General features: G+C 45.8%; 1 protein-coding gene across 1 annotated transcript in view; it reads right to left on the bottom strand.

Moving 5' to 3' along the window:
* Positions 1–20,527, bottom strand: part of LOC112237209 (IQ motif and SEC7 domain-containing protein 1-like) — a 129,695-nt gene that overhangs the window by 45,942 nt on the left and 63,226 nt on the right. Inside the window, 1 exon segment of the mRNA XM_042323740.1 lies at positions 15,632–15,754. Coding sequence (XP_042179674.1) covers positions 15,632–15,754 — 123 coding nt within the window.

Here is a 20,527-nt window from a genome sequence, read left to right as displayed (position 1 = left end):
AGTGGTAGTACTGTGGTAGTGGTGTGGTAGTACTGTGGTAGTGGTGTGGTAGTACTGTGGCAGTGGTGTGGTAGTACTGTGGTAGTACTGTGGTAGTGGTAGTGATGTGGCAGTGGTGTGGCAGTGATGTGGTAGTACTGTGGTAGTGGTGTGGTAGTACTGTGGTAGTGGTGTGATAGTACTGTGGTAGTGGTGTGATAGTACTGTGGAAGTGGTGTGATAGTACTGTGGTAGTGGTGTGGTAGTATGGTGGTAGTGGTGTGGTAGTACTGTGGTAGTGGTGTGGTAGTACTGTGGTAGTACTGTGGTAGTGGTGTGGTAGTACTGTGGTAGTGGTGTGATAGTACTGTGGTAGTGGTGTGATTGTACTGTGGTAGTGGTGTGGTAGTACTGTGGTAGTGGTAGTACTGTGGTAGTGGTGTGGTAGTACTGTGGTATTGGTGTGGTAGTACTGTGGTAGTGGTGTGGTAGTACTGTGGCAGTGGTGTGGTAGTGGTGTGGTAGTACGGTGGTAGTGGTGTGGTAGTACTGTGGTAGTGGTGTGGTAGTACTGTGGTAGTACTGTGGTAGTGGTGTGGTAGTACTGTGGTAGTGGTGTGATAGTACTGTGGTAGTACTGTGGTAGTGGCAGTGATGTGGCAGTGGTGTGGTAGTACTGTGGTAGTGGTGTGGTAGTACAGTGGTAGTGGTGTGGTAGTACTGTGGTAGTGGTTTGGTAGTACGGTGGTAGTGGTGTGGTAGTACTGTGGTAGTGGTGTGATAGTACTGTGGTAGTGGTGTGGTAGTACTGTGGTAGTGGTAGTACTGTGGTAGTGGTGTGGTAGTACTGTGGTAGTGGTGTGGTAGTACTGTGGCAGTGGTGTGGTAGTACTGTGGTAGTACTGTGGTAGTGGTAGTGATGTGGCAGTTGTGTGGCAGTGATGTGGTAGTACTGTGGTAGTGGTGTGGTAGTACTGTGGTAGTGGTGTGATAGTACTGTGGTAGTGGTGTGATAGTACTGTGGAAGTGGTGTGATAGTACTGTGGTAGTGGTGTGGTAGTATGGTGGTAGTGGTGTGGTAGTACTGTGGTAGTGGTGTGGTAGTACTGTGGTAGTACTGTGGTAGTACTGTGGTAGTGGTGTGATAGTACTGTGGTAGTGGTGTGATTGTACTGTGGTAGTGGTGTGATTGTACTGTGGTAGTGGTAGTACTGTGGTAGTGGTGTGGTAGTACTGTGGTATTGGTGTGGTAGTACTGTGGTAGTGGTGTGGTAGTACTGTGGCAGTGGTGTGGTAGTACGGTGGTAGTGGTGTGGTAGTACTGTGGTAGTGGTGTGGTAGTACTGTGGTAGTACTGTGGTAGTGGTGTGGTAGTACTGTGGTAGTGGTGTGATAGTACTGTGGTAGTGGTGTGATAGTACTGTGGTAGTGGTGTGATAGTACTGTGGTAGTGGTGTTATAGTACTGTGGTAGTACTGTGGTAGTGGCAGTGATGTGGCAGTGGTGTGGTAGTACTGTGGTAGTGGTGTGGTAGTACAGTGGTAGTGGTGTGGTAGTACTGTGGTAGTGGTGTGGTAGTACGGTGGTAGTGGTGTGGTAGTACTGTGGTAGTGGTGTGATAGTACTGTGGTAGTGGTGTGATAGTACTGTGGTAGTGGCAGTGATGTGGCAGTGGTGTGGTAGTACTGTGGTAGTGGTGTGGTAGTACAGTGGTAGTGGTGTGGTAGTACTGTGGTAGTGGTGTGATAGTACTGTGGTAGTGGTGTGATAGTACTGTGGTAGTGGCAGTGATTTGGCAGTGGTGTGGTAGTACTGTGGTAGTGGTGTAGTAGTGGTAGTACTCTGGTAGTGGTGTGATAGTACTGTGGTAGTGGTGTGGTAGTACTGTGGTAGTGGCAGTGATGTGGCAGTGGTGTGGTAGTACTGTGGTAGTGGTGTGGTAGTACTGTGGTAGTGATGTGGCAGTGGTGTGGCAGTGATGTGGTAGTACTGTGGTAGTGATGTGGCAGTGGTGTGGCAGTGATGTGGTAGTACTGTGGTAGTGGTGTGGTAGTACTGTGGTAGTGGTGTGGTAGTACTGTGGAAGTGGTGTGATAGTACTGTGGTAGTGGTGTGGTAGTACTGTGGTAGTGGTAGTACTGTGGTAGTACTGTGGTAGTGGTGTGATAGTACTGTGGTAGTGGTGTGATAGTACTGTGGTAGTGGTGTGATTGTACTGTGGTAGTGGTGTGGTAGTACTGTGGTAGTACTGTGGTAGTGGTGTGGTAGTGGTGTGGTAGTACTGTGGTAGTACTGTGGTAGTGGTGTGGTAGTACTGTGGCAGTGGTGTGGTAGTACTGTGGTAGTGGTGTGGTAGTACTGTGGCAGTGGTGTGGTAGTACTGTGGTAGTGGTAGTGATGTGGCAGTGGTGTGGCAGTGATGTGGTAGTACTGTGGTAGTGGTGTGGTAGTACTGTGGTAGTGGTGTGATAGTACTGTGGAAGTGGTGTGATAGTACTGTGGTAGTGGTGTGGTAGTACGGTGGTAGTGGTGTGGTAGTACAGTGGTAGTGGTGTGGTAGTACTGTGGTAGTGGTGTGATAGTACTGTGGTAGTGGTGTGATAGAACTGTGGTAGTGGTGTAGTAGTGGCAGTACAGTGGTAGTGGTGTGATAGTACTGTGGTAGTGGTGTGATAGTGGTGTGGTAGTACTGTGGTAGTGGCAGTGATGTGGCAGTGATGTGGCAGTGGTGTGGTAGTACTGTGGTAGTGGTGTGGTAGTACAGTGGTAGTACTGTGGTAGTACTGTGGTAGTGGTGTGATAGTACTGTGGTAGTGGCAGTGATTTGGCAGTAGTGGTGTAGTAGTGGTAGTACTGTGGTAGTGGTGTGATAGTACTGTGGTAGTGGTGTGGTAGTACTGTGGTAGTGGCAGTGATGTGGCAGTGGTGTGGTAGTACTGTGGTAGTGGTGTAGTACTGGTAGGACTCTGGCAGTGGTGTGATAGAACTGTGGTAGTGGTGTAGTAGTGGCAGTACAGGTGTAGTGGTGTGATAGTACTGTGGTAGTGGTGTGATAGTGGTGTGGTAGTACTGTGGTAGTGGTGTGATAGTACAGTGGTAGTGGTGTGATAGTGGTGTGATAGTACTGTGGTAGTTCTGTGGTAGTACTGTGGTAGTGGTGTGATAGTGGTGTGATAGTACTGTGGTATTGGTAGTACAATGGAAGTGGTGTGGTAGTACTGTGGTAGTGGTGTGGTAGTACTATGGTAGTGGTGTGATAGTACTGTGGTAGTGGTGTAATAGTACTGTGGTAGTGGTGTGATAGTACTGTGGTAGTACTGTGATAGTACTGTGGTAGTGGTGTGATAGGACTGTGGTAGTGGTGTGATAGTACTGTGGTAGTGGTGTGGTAGTGGTGTGATAGGACTGTGGTAGTGGTGTGATAGTACTGTGGTAGTGGTGTGGTAGTGGTGTGGTAGTACTGTGGTAGTGGTGCGATAGTACTGTCGTAGTGCTGTGGTAGTGGTGTGGTAGTACTATGGTAGTGGTGTGATAGTACTGTGGTAGTGGTGTGATAGTACCGTGGTAGTGGTGTGATAGTACTGTGGTAGTACTGTGATAGTACTGTGATAGTACTGTGATAGTACTGTGGTAGTACTGTGGTAGTGATGTGGAAGTCTTGTGGTAGTACGGTGGTAGTGGCGTGGTAGTACTGTGGTAGTGGTAGTACTGTGGTGTGGTAGTGATGTGGTAGTGATAGTACTGTGGTAGTAGTAGTGGTGTGATAGTACTGTGGTAGTGGTGTGGTAGTGTTAGTGTTAGTACTGTGGTAGTGGCAGTGATGTGGCAGTGGTCTGGTAGTGGTGTGGTAGTGGTGTGATAGTACTGTGGTAGTACTGTGGTGTGGTATTGATGTGGTAGTGATAGTACTGTGGTAGTGGTGTGATAGTACTGTGGTAGTGGTAGTGGTGTGATAGTACTGTGGTAGTGGTGTGATATTACTGTGGTAGTACTGTGGTAGTGATGTGGTAATGGTGTGGTAGTACTGTTGTAGTGGTGTGATAGTACTGTGGAAGTGGTAGTGGTAGTACTGTGGTAGTGGCAGTGATGTGGTAGTGGTGTGATATTACTGTGTTAGTGGAAGTACTGTGGTAGTGGCAGTGATGTGGTAGTGGTGTGATAGTACTGTGGTAGTGGTGTGATAGTACTGTGGTAGTACTGTGGTAGTGGTGTGATAGTATTGTGGTAGTGGTGTGATAGTGGTGTGGTAGTACTGTGGTAGTGGTGTGATAGTACTGTGGTAGTGGTGTGGTAGTGGTGTGGTAGTACTGTGGTAGTGGTGCGATAGTACTGTCGTAGTGCTGTGGTAGTGGTGTGGTAGTACTATGGTAGTGGTGTGATAGTACTGTGGTAGTGGTGTGATAGTAATGTGGTAGTGGTGTGATAGTACTGTGGTAGTGGTGTGATAGTACTGTGGTAGTGGTGTGATAGTACTGTGGTAGTACTGTGATAGTACTGTGGTAGTGGTGTGATAGTACTGTGGTAGTGGTGTGGTAGTGGTGTGGTAGTACTGTGATAGTACTGTGGTAGTGGTGTGATAGTACTGTGGTAGTGGTGTGGTAGTACTGTGGTAGTGGTGTGATAGTACTGTGGAAGTGGTGTGATAGTACTGTGGTAGTGGAAGTGGTGTGATAGTGGTGTGATTGTACTAGTACTGTACCATCACACCACTACCCAGTACTGTGGTAGTGGTGTGGTAGTACTGTGGTAGTGGTGTGGTAGTACTGTGGTGGTGGTGTGGTAGTACTGTGGTAGTGGTGTGGTAGTACTGTGGCAGTGGTGTGGTAGTACTGTGGTAGTACTGTGGTAGTGGTAGTGGTGTGGCAGTGATGTGGTAGTACTGTGGTAGTGGTGTGGTAGTACTGTGGTAGTGGTGTGATAGTACTGTGGTAGTGGTGTGATAGTACTGTGGTAGTGGTGTGGTAGTACGGTGGTAGTGGTGTGGTAGTACTGTGGTAGTGGTGTGGTAGTACTGTGGTAGTACTGTGGTAGTGGTGTGGTAGTACTGTGGTAGTGGTGTGATAGTACTGTGGTAGTGGTGTGATAGTACTGTGGTAGTGGTGTGATAGTACTGTGGTAGTGGTGTTATAGTACTGTGGTAGTACTGTGGTAGTGGCATTGATGTGGTAATGGTGTGGTAGTATTGTGGCAGTGGTGTGGTAGTACTGTGGTAGTGGTTTGGTAGTACAGTGGTAGTGGTGTGGTAGTACTGTGGTAGTGGTGTGGTAGTGGTGTGATAGTACTGTGGTGGTGTGATAGTACTGTGGTAGTGGTGTGATAGTACTGTGGTAGTGGCAGTGAGGTGGCAGTGGTGTGGTAGTACTGTGGTAGTGGTGTGGTAGTACAGTGGTAGTGGTGTGGTAGTACTGTGGTAGTGGTGTGATAGTACTGTGGTAGTGGTGTGATAGTACTGTGGTAGTGGCAGTGATTTGGCAGTGGTGTGGTAGTACTGTGGTAGTGGTGTAGTAGTGGTAGTACTGTGGTAGTGGTGTGGTAGTACAGTGGTAGTGGTGTGGTAGTACTGTGGTAGTGGTGTGATAGTACTGTGGTAGTGGTGTGGTAGTACTGTGGTAGTGGCAGTGATGTGGCAGTGGTGTGGTAGTACTGTGGTAGTGGTGTGGTAGTACTGTGGTAGTGGTGTGGTAGTACTGTGGCAGTGGTGTGGTAGTACTGTGGTAGTACTGTGGTAGTGGTAGTGATGTGGCAGTGGTGTGGCAGTGATGTGGTAGTACTGTGGTAGTGGTGTGATAGTACTGTGGTAGTGGTGTGGTAGTACTGTGGTAGTGGCAGTGATGTGGCAGTGGTGTGGTAGTACTGTGGTAGTGGTGTGGTAGTACTGTGGTAGTGGTGTGGTAGTACTGTGGCAGCGGTGTGGTAGTACTGTGGTAGTACTGTGGTAGTGGTAGTGATGTGGCAGTGGTGTGGCAGTGATGTGGTAGTACTGTGGTAATGGTGTGGTAGTACTGTGGTAGTGGTGTGATAGTACTGTGGAAGTGGTGTGATAGTACTGTGGTAGTGGTGTGGTAGTACGGTGGTAGTGGTGTGGTAGTACTGTGGTAGTGGTGTGGTAGTACTGTGGTAGTACTGTGGTAGTGGTGTGATAGTACTGTGGTAGTGGTGTGATAGTACTGTGGTAGTGGTGTGATTGTACTGTGGTAGTACTGTGGTAGTACTGTGGTAGTGGTGTGGTAGTGGTGTGGTAGTACTGTGGTAGTACTGTGGTAGTGGTGTGGTAGTACTGTGGCAGTGGTGTGGTAGTATTGTGGCAGTGGTGTGGTAGTACTGTGGTAGTGGTAGTGATGTGGCAGTGGTGTGTCAGTGATGTGGTAGTACTGTGGTAGTCGTGTGGTAGTACTGTGGTAGTGGTGTGATAGTACTGTGGAAGTGGTGTGATAGTACTGTGGTAGTGGTGTGGTAGTACGGTGGTAGTGGTGTGGTAGTACTGTGGTAGTGGTGTGGTAGTACTGTGGTAGTACTGTGGTAGTAGTGTGGTAGTACTGTGGAAGTGGTGTGATAGTACTGTGGGAGTGGTGTGATAGTACTGTGGTAGTGGTGTGATAGTACTGTGGTAGTGGTGTGATGTGGCAGTGGTGTGGTAGTACTGTGGTAGTGGTGTGGTAGTACAGTGGTAGTGGTGTGGTAGTGGCAGTGATGTGGCAGTGGTGTGGTAGTACTGTGGTAGTGGTGTGGTAGTACAGTGGTAGTGGTGTGGTAGTACTGTGGTAGTGGTGTGGTAGTACGGTGGTAGTGGTGTGGTAGTACGGTGGTAGTGGTGTGGTAGTACTGTGGTAGTGGTGTGATAGTACTGTGGTAGTGGTGTGATAGTACTGTGGTGGTGTGATAGTACTGTGGTAGTGGCAGTGATGTGGCAGTGGTGTGGTAGTACTGTGGTAGTGGTGTGGTAGTACAGTGGTAGTGGTGTGGTAGTACTGTGGTAGTGGTGTGATAGTACTGTGGTAGTGGTGTGATAGAACTGTGGTAGTGGTGTAGTAGTGGCAGTACAGTGGTAGTGGTGTGATAGTACTGTGGTAGTGGTGTGATAGTGGTGTGGTAGTACTGTGGTAGTGGCAGTGATGTGGCAGTGATGTGGCAGTGGTGTGGTAGTACTGTGGTAGTGGTGTGGTAGTACAGTGGTAGTACTGTGGTAGTACTGTGGTAGTGGTGTGATAGTACTGTGGTAGTGGTGTGATAGTACTGTGGTAGTGGTGTGATAGTACTGTGGTAGTGGCAGTGATTTGGCAGTAGTGGTGTAGTAGTGGTAGTACTGTGGTAGTGGTGTGATAGTACTGTGGTAGTGGTGTGGTAGTACTGTGGTAGTGGCAGTGATGTGGCAGTTGTGTGGTAGTACTGTGGTAGTGGTGTAGTACTGGTAGGACTCTGGCAGTGGTGTGATAGAAATGTGGTAGTGGTGTAGTAGTGGCAGTACAGGTGTAGTGGTGTGATAGTACTGTGGTAGTGGTGTGATAGTGGTGTGGTAGTACTGTGGTAGTGGTGTGATAGTACTGTGGTAGTGGTGTGATAGTGGTGTGATAGTACTGTGGTAGTTCTGTGGTAGTACTGTGGTAGTGGTGTGACAGTGGTGTGATAGTACTGTGGTATTGGTAGTACTATGGAAGTGGTGTGGTAGTACTGTGGTAGTGGTGTGGTAGTACTATGGTAGTGGTGTGATAGTACTGTGGCAGTGGTGTAATAGTACTGTGGTAGTGGTGTGATAGTACTGTGGTAGTACTGTGATAGTACTGTGGTAGTGGTGTGATGGTACTGTGGTAGTGGTGTGATAGTACTGTGGTAGTGCTGTGGTAGTGGTGTGATATTACTGTGGTAGTACTGTGATAGTACTGTGGTAGTACTGTGGTAGTACTGTGGTAGTGGTAGTGGTGTGGTAGTACTGTGGTAGTGGTGCGATAGTACTGTCGTAGTGCTGTGGTAGTGGTGTGGTAGTACTATGGTAGTGGTGTGATAGTACTGTGGTAGTGGTGTGATAGTACTGTGGTAGTGGTGTGATAGTACTGTGGTAGTGGTGTGATAGTACTGTGGTAGTACTGTGATAGTACTGTGGTAGTACTGTGATAGTACTGTGGTGGTGGTGTGGTAGTGGTGTGGTAGTACATTGGTAGTGGTGTGGTAGTACTGTGGTAGTAGTGTGGTAGTGATGTGGTAGTACTGTGGTAGTAGTGTGGTAGTGATGTGGTAGTGGTAGTACTGTGGTGTGGTAGTGATGTGGTAGTGATAGTACTGTGGTAGTAGTAGTGGTGTGATAGTACTGTGGTAGTGGTGTGGTAGTGGTGTGATAGTACTGTGGTAGTACTGTGGTAGTGATGTGGAAGTCTTGTGGTAGTACGGTGGTAGTGGCGTGGTAGTACTGTGGTAGTACTGTGGTAGTTGTGTGATAGTGGTGTGGTAGTGATGTGGTAGTGGTAGTACTGTGGTAGTGTTAGTGTTAGTACTGTGGTAGTGGCAGTGATTTGGTAGTGGCAGTGGTCTGGTAGTGGTGTGGTAGTGATGTGGTAGTACTGTGGTGTGGTATTGATGTGGTAGTGATAGTACTGTGGTAGTGGTGTGATAGTACTGTGGTAGTGGTAGTGGTGTGATAGTACTGTGGTAGTACTGTGGTAGTGATGTGGTAGTGGTGTGGTAGTACTGTGGTAGTGGTGTGATAGTATTGTGGTAGTGGTGTGATAGTACTGTGGTAGTGGTGTGATAGTACTGTGGTAGTACTGTGGTAGTGGTGTGATAGTATTGTGGTAGTGGTGTGATAGTACTGTGGTAGTGGTGTGATAGTACTGTGGTAGTGGTGTGATAGTACTTGATAGTACTGTGGTAGTGGTGTGGTAGTACTGTGGTAGTGGTGCGATAGTACTGTGGTAGTGGTGTGATAGTACTGTGGTAGTGGTGTGATAGTACTGTGGTAGTGGTGTGATAGTACTTTGGTAGTGGTGTGATAGTACTGTGGTAGTGGTGTGATAGTACTGTGGTAGTGGTGTGATAGTACTGTGGTAGTGGTGTGATAGTACTGTGGTAGTACTGTGATAGTACTGTGGTAGTGGTGTGATAGTACTGTGGTAGTGGTGTGGTAGTGGTGTGGTAGTACTGTGATAGTACTGTGGTAGTGGTGTGATAGTACTGTGGTAGTGGTGTGGTAGTGGTGTGGTAGTACTGTGGTAGTGGTGTGATAGTACTGTGGAAGTGGTGTGATAGTACTGTGGTAGTGGAAGTGGTGTGATAGTACAATCACACCACTATCTGGCTACTATCACACCACTCCACTCCACTGGCTGCTATCACACCACTACCACAGTACTACCACACCACAGTACTGTGGTAGTGGTGTGATGGTACTGTGGTAGTGGAAGTGGTGTGATAGTACTGTGATAGTGGTGTGATTGTACTATCACACCACTTCCACTACCACAGTACCATCACACCACTACCACAGTACTGTGGTAGTGGTGTGGTAGTACTGTGGTAGTGGTGTGGTAGTACTGTGGTAGTACTGTGGTAGTGGTAGTGGTGTGGCAGTGATGTGGTAGTACTGTGGTAGTGGTGTGGTAGTACTGTGGTAGTGGTGTGATAGTACTGTGGTAGTGGTGTGATAGTACTGTGGAAGTGGTGTGATAGTACTGTGGTAGTGGTGTGGTAGTACTGTGGTAGTGGTGTGATAGTACTGTGGTAGTGGTGTGGTAGTACTGTGGTAGTGGTGTGATAGAACTGTGGTAGTGGTGTAGTAGTGGCAGTACAGTGGTAGTGTTGTGATAGTACTGTGGTAGTGGTGTGATAGTGGTGTGGTAGTACTGTGGTAGTGGCAGTGATGTGGCAGTGATGTGGCAGTGGTGTGGTAGTACTGTGGTAGTGGTGTGGTAGTACAGTGGTAGTACTGTGGTAGTACTGTGGTAGCGGTGTGATAGTACTGTGGTAGTGGTGTGATAGTACTGTGGTAGTGGTGTGATAGTACTGTGGTAGTGGCAGTGATTTGGCAGTAGTGGTGTAGTAGTGGTAGTACTGTGGTAGTGGTGTGATAGTACTGTGGTAGTGGTGTGATAGTACTGTGGAAGTGGTGTGGTAGTACTGTGGCAGTGGTGTGGTAGTACTGTGGTAGTACTGTGGTAGTGGTAGTGGTGTGGCAGTGATGTGGTAGTACTGTGGTAGTGGTGTGGTAGTACTGTGGTAGTGGTGTGATAGTACTGTGGTAGTGGTGTGATAGTACTGTGGAAGTGGTGTGATAGTACTGTGGTAGTGGTGTGGTAGTACTGTGGTAGTGGTGTGATAGAACTGTGGTAGTGGTGTAGTAGTGGCAGTACAGTGGTAGTGTTGTGATAGTACTGTGATAGTGGTGTGGTAGTACTGTGGTAGTGGCAGTGATGTGGCAGTGATGTGGCAGTGGTGTGGTAGTACTGTGGTAGTGGTGTGGTAGTACAGTGGTAGTACTGTGGTAGTACTGTGGTAGCGGTGTGATAGTACTGTGGTAGTGGTGTGATAGTACTGTGGTAGTGTGTGATAGTACTGTGGTAGTGGCAGTGATTTGGCAGTAGTGGTGTAGTAGTGGTAGTACTGTGGTAGTGGTGTGATAGTACTGTGGTAGTGGTGTGGTAGTACTGTGGTAGTAGCAGTGATGTGGCAGTGGTGTGGTAGTACTGTGGTAGTGGTGTAGTACTGGTAGGACTCTGGCAGTGGTGTGAGAACTGTGGTAGTGGTGTAGTAGTGGCAGTACAGGTGTAGTGGTGTGATAGTACTGTGGTAGTGGTGTGATAGTGGTGTGGTAGTACTGTGGTAGTGGTGTGATAGTACTGTGGTAGTGGTGTGATAGTGGTGTGATAGTACTGTGGTAGTTCTGTGGTAGTACTGTGGTAGTGGTGTGACAGTGGTGTGATAGTGGTGTGATAGTACTGTGGTATTGGTAGTACTATGGAAGTGGTGTGGTAGTACTGTGGTAGTGGTGTGGTAGTACTATGGTAGTGGTGTGGTAGTACTATGGTAGTGGTGTGATAGTACTGTGGTAGTGGTGTGGTAGTACTGTCGTAGTGCTGTGGTAGTGGTGTGGTAGTACTATGGTAGTGGTGTGATAGTACTATGGTAGTGGTGTGATAGTACTGTGGTAGTGGTGTAATAGTACTGTGGTAGTGGTGTGATAGTACTGTGGTAGTACTGTGATAGTACTGTGGTGGTGGTGTGGTAGTGGTGTGGTAGTACTGTGGTAGTGGTGTGGTAGTACTTTGGTAGTGGTGTGGTTGTACTGTGGTAGTACTGTGGTAGTAGTGTGGTAGTGATGTGGTAGTGGTAGTACTGTGGTGTGGTAGTGATGTGGTAGTGATAGTACTGTGGTAGTAGTAGTGGTGTGATAGTACTGTGGTAGTACTGTGGTAGTGATGAAGTGGTGTGGTAGTACTGTGGTAGTGGTGTGATAGTACTGTGGTAGTGGTGTGGTAGTGGTGTGGTAGTACTGTGGTAGTGGTGTGATAGTACTGTGGTAGTGGTGTGATAGTACTGTGGTAGTGGTGTGATAGTACTGTGGTAGTACTGTGATAGTACTGTGGTAGTACTGTGATAGTACTGTGGTAGTGGTGTGGTAGTGGTGTGGTAGTACTGTGATAGTACTGTGGTAGTGGTGTGATAGTACTGTGGTAGTACTGTGGCAGTGGTGTGGTAGTACTGTGGTAGTGGTGTGGTAGTACTGTGGTAGTGGTGTGGTAGTACTGTGGCAGTGGTGTGGTAGTACTGTGGTAGTACTGTGGTAGTGGTAGTGGTGTGGCAGTGATGTGGTAGTACTGTGGTAGTGGTGTGGTAGTACTGTGGTAGTGGTGTGATAGTACTGTGGTAGTGGTGTGATAGTACTGTGGAAGTGGTGTGATAGTACTGTGGTAGTGGTGTGGTAGTACGGTGGTAGTGGTGTGATAGAACTGTGGTAGTGGTGTAGTAGTGGCAGTACAGTGGTAGTGGTGTGATAGTACTGTGGTAGTGGTGTGATAGTGGTGTGGTAGTACTGTGGTAGTGGTGTGATAGTACTGTGGTAGTGGTGTGATAGTGGTGTGATAGTACTGTGGTAGTTATGTGGTAGTACTGTGGTAGTGGTGTGATAGTACTGTGGTATTGGTAGTACTATGGAAGTGGTGTGGTAGTACTGTGGTAGTGGTGTAGTAGTGGCAGTACAGTGGTAGTGGTGTGATTGTACTGTGGTAGTGGTGTGATTGTACTGTGGTAGTGGTGTGGTAGTACTGTGGGAGTGGTGTGATAGTACTGTGGTAGTGGTGTGATAGTACTGTGGTAGTGGTGTGATAATACTGTGGTAGAGGAAGTACAGTGGTAGTGGCAGTGATGTGGGAGTGGTGTGGTAGTACTGTGGTAGTGGTGTGATAGTACTCTGGTAGTGGTGTGATAGTACTGTGGTAGTGGCAGTACTGTAGTAGTGGTGTGGTAAGTGGCAGTGATGTGGTGTGGTAGTACTGTGGTAGTGGTGTGGTAGTACTGTGGTAGTGGAAGTACTGTGGTAGTGGTGTGGTAGTACTGTGGTAGTGGTGTGATAGTACTGTGGTAGTGGTAGTGGTGTGGTAGTACTGTGGTAGTGGTGCGATAGTACTGTCGTAGTGCTGCGATAGTACTGTCGTAGTGCTGTGGTAGTGGTGTGGTAGTACTATGGTAGTGGTGTGATAGTACTGTGGTAGTGGTGTGATAGTACTGTGGTAGTACTGTGATAGTACTGTGGTAGTGGTGTGGTAGTGGTGTGATAGTACTGTGGTAGTAGTAGTGGTGTGATAGTACTGTGGTAGTACTGTGGTAGTGATGAAGTGGTGTGGTAGTACTGTGGTAGTGGTGTGATAGTACTGTGGTAGTGGTGTGGTAGTGGTGTGGTAGTACTGTGGTAGTGGTGCGATAGTACTGTCGTAGTGCTGTGGTAGTGGTGTGGTAGTACTATGGTAGTGGTGTGATAGTACTGTGGTAGTGGTGTGATAGTACTGTGGTAGTACTGTGATAGTACTGTGGTAGTACTGTGATAGTACTGTGGTGGTGGTGTGGTAGTGGTGTGGTAGTACTGTGGTAGTGGTGTGGTAGTACTTTGGTAGTGGTGTGGTAGTACTGTGGTAGTACTGTGGTAGTAGTGTGGTAGTGATGTGGTAGTGATGTGGTAATGGTGTGGTAGTACTGTTGTAGTGGTGTGATAGTACTGTGGTAGTGGTAGTGGTAGTACTGTGGTAGTGGCAGTGATGTGGTAGTGGTGTGATAGTATTGTGGTAGTGGTGTGGTAGTGGTGTGATAGTACTGTGGTAGTGGTAGTGGTGTGGTAGTACTGTGGTAGTGGTGCGATAGTACTGTCGTAGTGCTGTGGTAGTGGTGTGGTAGTACTATGGTAGTGGTGTGATAGTACTGTGGTAGTGGTGTGATAGTACTGTGGTAGTGGTGTGATAGTACTGTGGTAGTGGTGTGATAGTACTGTGGTAGTGGTGTGATAGGACTGTGTTAGTGGTGTGAGTACTGTGGTAGTGGTGTGGTAGTGGTGTGGTAGTACTGTGGTAGTGGTGTGATAGTACTGTGGTAGTACTGTGATAGTACTGTGATAGTACTGTGGTGGTACTGTGGTAGTGATGTGGAAGTCTTGTGGTAGTACGGTGGTAGTGGCGTGGTAGTACTGTGGTAGTGGTAGTACTGTGGTAGTGGTGCAATAGTACTGTCGTAGTGCTGTGGTAGTGGTGTGGTAGTACTATGGTAGTGGTGTGATAGTACTGTGGTAGTGGTGTAATAGTACTGTGGTAGTGGTGTGATAGTACTGTGGTAGTAGTGTGATAGTACTGTGGTAGTACTGTGATAGTACTGTGGTAGTACTGTGATAGTACTGTGGTGGTGGTGTGGTAGTACTTTGGTAGTGGTGTGGTAGTACTGTGGTAGTAGTGTGGTAGTGATGTGGTAGTGGTAGTACTGTGGTGTGGTAGTGATGTGGTAGTGATAGTACTGTGGTAGTAGTAGTGGTGTGATAGTACTGTGGTAGTGGTGTGGTAGTGGTGTGATAGTACTGTGGTAGTGGTAGTACTGTGGTAGTGGTGTGATAGTGGTGTGATAGTGGTGTGGTAGTGGTAGTACTGTGGTAGTGTTAGTTTTAGTACTGTGGTAGTGGTGTGGTAGTGGTAGTACTGTGGTAGTGTTAGTGTTAGTACTGTGGTAGTGATGTGGTAGTGGCAGTGGTCTGGTAGTGGTGTGGTAGTGATGTGGTAGTGGTGTGATAGTACTGTGGTAGTACTGTGGTGTGGTATTGATGTGGTAGTGATAGTACTGTGGTAGTGGTGTGATAGTACTGTGGTAGTGGTGTGGTAGTACTGTGGTTGTGGTAGTACTGTGGTAGTGGTAGTGATGTGGTAGTGGTGTGGTAGTACTGTGGTAGTGGCGTGGTAGTACTGTGGTAGTATTGTAGTAGTGGTGTGGTAGTGATGTGGTAGTGGTAGTACTGTGGTAGTGGTAGTGATGTGGTACAATGGTAGTGATGTGGTAGTGGTAGTACTGTGGTAGTGGTGTGGTATTGGTCTGGCAGTAGTGTGGTAGTAGGGTGGTAGTGTTGTGGTAGTGGTGTGGCTGCGGTGTAGTAGTGGTAGTGGTGTGGCAGTGGTTGTGGTGTAGTAGTGGTAGTACTGTGCTAGTGGTGTGCTAGTATTGTGGTAGTGGTGTGGTTGTATTGTGGTGTAGTAGTGGTAGTACTGTGGTAGTGGTGTGGTAATGGTAGTAGCATGGTAGTACTATGGTAGTGGTGTGGGTGTGGTAGTATTGTGGTAGTGGTAGTAGTGTGGTAGTATTGTGGTAGTGGTGGTGTGGTAGTGGTGTGGTAATATTGTGGTAGTATTGTGGTAGTGGTAGCATTGTGGTAGTGGTGTGGTATTGGTCTGGTAGTATGGTGTGGTATTGGTCTGAAAGTAGTGTGGTAGTGTTGTGGTAGTATTGTGGTGGTGGTGTGGGTTGGTAGTGGTGTGTTAGCATTGTGGTTGTGGTAGCTGTGTGGCAGTACTGTGGTAGTGGAGTGATAGTATTGTGGTAACTGTGTAGCAGTATTGTGGTAGTGGTGTGGTAGTATTGTGGTAGTATTGTGGTAGCTGTGTGGCAGTATTGTGGTAGTGGTGTGGCAGTATTATGGTATTGGAGTGGTAGTATTGTGGTAGTGGTGTGGCAGTGTTGTGGTAGTGGTGTGGCATTATTGTGGTAGTGGTGTGGCAGTATTGTGGTAGTGGAGTGGTAGTATTGTGGCAGTGGTTGTGGTGTTGTATAATCGTTGTAGTACTGTGGTAGTATTGTGGTAGTGGTGTGGTAGTGGTCGTATTGTGGTTGTGGTAGTATTGTGGTAGTGGTCGTATTGTGGTTGTGGTAGTATTGTGGTAGTGGTAGTATTGTGGTAGTGGGGCGGCAGGGTAGCCTAGTGGTTAGAGAGTTGGACTAGTAACCGAAAGGTTGCAAGTTCAAATCCCTGAGGTGACAAGGTACAAAATCTGTTGTTCTGCCCCTGAACAGGCAGTTAACCCACTGTTCCTAGGCCGTCATTGAAAATAAGAATTTGTTCTTAACTGACTTGTCTAGTTAAATAAAGGTGTGTTAAAAAAATAAAAAAATAAAAAAGTGGTGTTGTAGTATATAGGGTTAGTGTTACCTGTATGCTTCTATGAGTCTTTCCACCTTTTGGGCCTCTCCCTGGACTCTGATGTGAGCTTGGAACTTCCTGAGAGCCTCATCTAGTTCCAAGGCCGAGAAATCCATCTCATCCACCACACAACTGGAGAGGAGAACATTGGTATGAACATACAGTAGATACTATTCATTCAACTGGAGAAGAGAACATTGGTATATGATCAAGGAGACATATGTACTTCTGATTCTAAGACTGTCTGGGTACAGTACAGTATAACAGTATAAGTATACAAGTATACAGTATACAGTATAAGGCAAGACAAAATATTTAAGTGCCTTCGAACGGGGTATTGCCGTAGGTGCCAGGTGCACCGGTTTGTGTCAAGAACTGCAAAGCTGCAGTTTTTTGCATGCTAACATGAACAGTTTCCTGTGTGTAGCAAGAATGGTCCACCACACAAACTGTGGGAAGCAATGGAGTCAACATGGGCCAGCTGCTCATTGAAATATATACATGACCAGCTGTTTATGTTAACAGATGAGAAGGTGAATGGAGAAATAAAAGACAGAGTTGAGGGAGTTATATCAATCTAAAGAGTAGCATCAACATGGTGTTTAAGAAGAAGGATTGGTTGGGAAAGGGATGATGCTTTACTGCTGTGATTTTTCTAAAGCTGGTCTTGTTGATACAGTCTATGTAGCTGGTCTTGTTGTTACAGTCTATGTAGCTGATCATGTTGATACAGTCTATGTAGCTGGTCGTGTTGATACAGTCTATGTAGCTGATCGTGTTGATTCAGTCTATGTAGCTGATCATGTTGATACAGTCTATGTAGGTGATCGTGTTGATACAGTCTATGTAGCTGATCGTGTTGATACAGTCTATGTAGCTGATCGTATCGATACAGTCTATGTAGCTGATTGTGTTGATTCAGTCTATGTAGGTGATCTTGCATATACAGTCTATGTAGCTGCTCTTGTTGATTCAGTCTATGTAGCTGTTCTTGCATATACAGTCTATGTAGCTGGTCCTGTTTAAACAGTCTATGTAGCTGGTCTTGTATAAACAGTCTATGTAGCTGATCTTGTTGATTCAGTCTATGTAGCTGTTCTTGCACATACAGTCTATGTAGCTGGTATTGTTTAAACAGTCTATGTAGCTGGTCTTGTTTAAACAGTCTATGTAGCTGGTCCTGTTTAAACAGTCTATGTAGCTGGTCTTGTATAAACAGTCTATGGAGCTGATCTTGTATAAACAGTCTATGTAGCTGGTCTTGTTGATTCAGTCTACATAGATGGTCTTGTTGTTTCAGTCTACGTAGCTGGTCTTGTTGATACAGTCAACGTAGCTGGTCTTGCACATACAGTCTATGTAGCTGGTCTTGCTGATTCAGTCTATGTAGCTGGTCTTGCTGATTCAGTCTATGTAGCTGGTCTTGTTTGTACAGTCTATGTAGCTGGTCTTGTTGATACAGTCTATGTAGCTGATCTTGTTGATACAGTCTATGTAGCTGGTCTTGTTGATACGGTCTATGTAGCTGGTCTTGTTGATACAGTCTATGTAGCTGGTCTTGTTGATACAGTCTATGTAGCTGGTCTTGTTTGTACAGTCTATGTAGCTGGTCTTGTTGATACAGTCTATGTAGCTGATCTTGTTGATACAGTCTATGTAGCTGGTCTTGTTGATACGGTCTATGTAGCTGGTCTTGTTGATACGGTCTATGTAGCTGGTCTTGTTGATACAGTCTATGTAGCTGGTCTTTTTGATTCAGTCTATGTAGCTGGTCTTGCACATACAGTCTATGTAGCTGATCCTGTTGAAACAATCAATGTAGCTGGTATGCTGATTCAGTCTATGTAACTGGTCTTGTTGATACAGTCTATGTAGCTGGACTTGTTGATACAGTCTATGTAGCTGGTCTTGTTGATACTGTCTATGTAGCTGGTCATGCATATTCAGTCTATGAAGCTGGTCTTGTTGATTCAGTCTATGTAGCTGGTATTGTTGATACAGTCTATGTAGCTGGTCTTGTTGATTCAGTCTATGTAGCTGGTCTTGCATGTACAGTCTATGTAACTGGTCTTGTTTCAAAAAAGTCTATAGAGCTGATCTTGTATAAACGGTCTATGGAGCTGATATTGTAGAAACGGTCTATGGAGCTGGTCTTGCTGATTCAGTCTATGTAGCTGGTCTTGTTGATACAGTCTATGTAGTTGGTCTTGTTGATACAGTCTATGTAGTTGGTCTTGTTGATTCAGTCTATGTAGCTGGTCTTGTTGATTATGTTGATGTAGCTGGTCTTTTTGATACAGTCTATGTAGCTGGTCTTGTTGATACAGTCTATGTAGCTGATCCTGTTGAAACAATCAATGTAGCTGGTAATGCTGATTCAGTCTATGTAACTGGTCTTGTTGATACAGTCTATGTAGCTGGACTTGTTGATACAGTCTATGTAGCTGGTCTTGTTGATACTGTCTATGTAGCTGGTCATGCATATTCAGTCTATGAAGCTGGTCTTGTTGATTCAGTCTATGTAGCTGGTATTGTTGATACAGTCTATGTAGCTGGTCTTGTTGATTCAGTCTATGTAGCTGGTCTTGCATGTACAGTCTATGTAACTGGTCTTGTTTAAAAAGTCTATAGAGCTGATCTTGTATAAACGGTCTATGGAGCTGGTCTTGTTGATTCAGTCTACATAGATGGTCTTGTTGATTCAGTCTACGTAGCTGGTCTTGTTGATACAGTCTATGTAGCTGGTCTTGTTGATACAGTCTATGTAGCTGGTCTTGTTGATACAGTCTATGTAGCTGGTCTTGTTGATACTGTCTATGTAGCTGGTCTTGCACATTCAGTCTATGTAGCTGATATTGTAGAAACGGTCTATGGAGCTGGTCTTGTTGATTCAGTCTACATAGATGGTCTTGTTGATTCAGTCTACGTAGCTGGTCTTGTTGATACAGTATGTGTAGCTGGTCTTGCACATACAGTCTATGTAGCTGATCTTGTTGATTATGTTGATGTAGCTGGTCTTGCTGATTCAGTCTATGTAGCTGGTCTTGTTGATACAGTCTATGTAGCTGGTCTTGTTGATACAGTCTATGTAGCTGGTCATGCATATTCAGTCTATGGAGCTGGTCTTGTTGATTCAGTCTACATAGATGGTCTTGTTGTTTCAGTCTACGTAGCTGGTCTTGTTGATACAGTCTACGTAGCTGGTCTTGCACATACAGTCTATGTAGCTGATCCTGTTGAAACAATCAATGTAGCTGGTAATGCTGATTCAGTCTATGTAGCTGGTCTTGTTGATACAGTCTATGTAGCTGGTCTTGTTGATACAGTCTGTGTAGCTGGTCTTGTTGATACAGTCTATGTAGCTGGACTTGTTGATACAGTCTATGTAGCTGGACTTGTTGATACAGTCTATGTAGCTGGACTTGTTGATACTGTCTATGTAGCTGGTTATGCATATTCAGTCTATGTAGTTGGTCTTGTTGATTCAGTCTATGTAGCTGGTCTTGTTGATACAGTCTATGTAGCTGGTCTTGTTGATACAGTCTATGTAGCTGGTCTTGTTGATTCAGTCTATGTAGCTGGTCTTGTTGATTCAGTCTATGTAGCTGGTCTTGTTGATACAGTCTATGTAGCTGGTCTTGTTGATATACAGTCTATGTAGCTGGTCATGCATATACAGTCTATGTAGCTGGTCTTGTTGATACAGTCTATGTAGCTGGTCTTGTTGATTCAGTCTATGTAGCTGGTCTTGCATGTACAGTCTATGTAACTATTCTTGTTTAATCAGTCTATAGAGCTGATATTGTATAAACAGTCTATGTAGCTGGTCTTGTTGATTCAGTCTACATAGATGGTCTTGTTTATTCAGTATGTGTAGCTGGTCTTGTTGATACAGTCTATGTAGCTCTGGTCTTGTTGATACAGTATGTGTAGCTGGTCTTGCACATACAGTCTATGTAGCTGGTCTTGTTGATTCAGTCTATGTAGCTGGTCTTGCATTACAGTGTATGTAACTGGTCTTGTTTAATCAGTCTATGGAGCTGATATTGTTAAACAGTCTATGTAGCTGGTCTTGTTGATTATGTTGATGTAGCTGGTCTTTTTGATACAGTCTATGTAGCTGGTCTTGTTGATACAGTCTATGTAGCTGGTCATGCATATACAGTCTATGTAGCTGGTCTTGTATAAACAGTCTATGTAGCTGGTCTTGTTGATTCAGTCTATGTAGCTGGTCTTGTTGATTCAGTCTATGTAGCTGGTCTTGTTGATTCAGTCTATGTAGCTGGTCTTGCATGTACAGTCTATGTAACTATTCTTGTTTAATCAGTCTATGTAGCTGGTCTTGTTGATTCAGTCTATGTAGCTGGTCTTGTTGATACTGTCTATGTAACTGGTCTTGTTGATACAGTCTATGTAGCTGGTCTTGTTGATACAGTCTATGTAGCTATGCTGATTCAGTCTGGTAGCTGGTCTTGTTGATACAGTCTATGTAGCTGGTCTTGTTGATACAGTCTATGTAGCTGGGTACAGTCTATGTAGCTGGCCATGCATATACAGTCTATGTAGCTGGTCTTGTTGATTCAGTCTATGTAGCTGGTCTTGCTGATTCAGTCTATGTAGCTGGTCTTGTTGATACAGTCTATGTAGCTGGTCTTGTTGATACAGTCTATGTAGCTGGTCTTGTTGATTCAGTCTATGTAGCTGGTCTTGCATATTCAGTCTATGTAGCTGGTCTTGTTGATTCAGTCTATGTAGCTGGTCTTGTTGATTCAGTCTATGTAGCTGGTCTTGTTGATTGCACATACATTCTATGTAGCTGATCTTAGTTGAAACAGTCTATGTAGCTGGTCTTGTTGATTCAGTCTATGTAGCTGGTCATGCATATACAGTCTATGTAGCTGGTCT

Source organism: Oncorhynchus tshawytscha, linkage group LG07 (genome assembly GCF_018296145.1).
Source record: "Oncorhynchus tshawytscha isolate Ot180627B linkage group LG07, Otsh_v2.0, whole genome shotgun sequence".
Lineage (NCBI taxonomy): Eukaryota > Metazoa > Chordata > Actinopteri > Salmoniformes > Salmonidae > Oncorhynchus > Oncorhynchus tshawytscha.
Note: the sequence above shows the minus strand (reverse complement) of the source record. Positions and strands in the feature narration are given on the sequence as shown.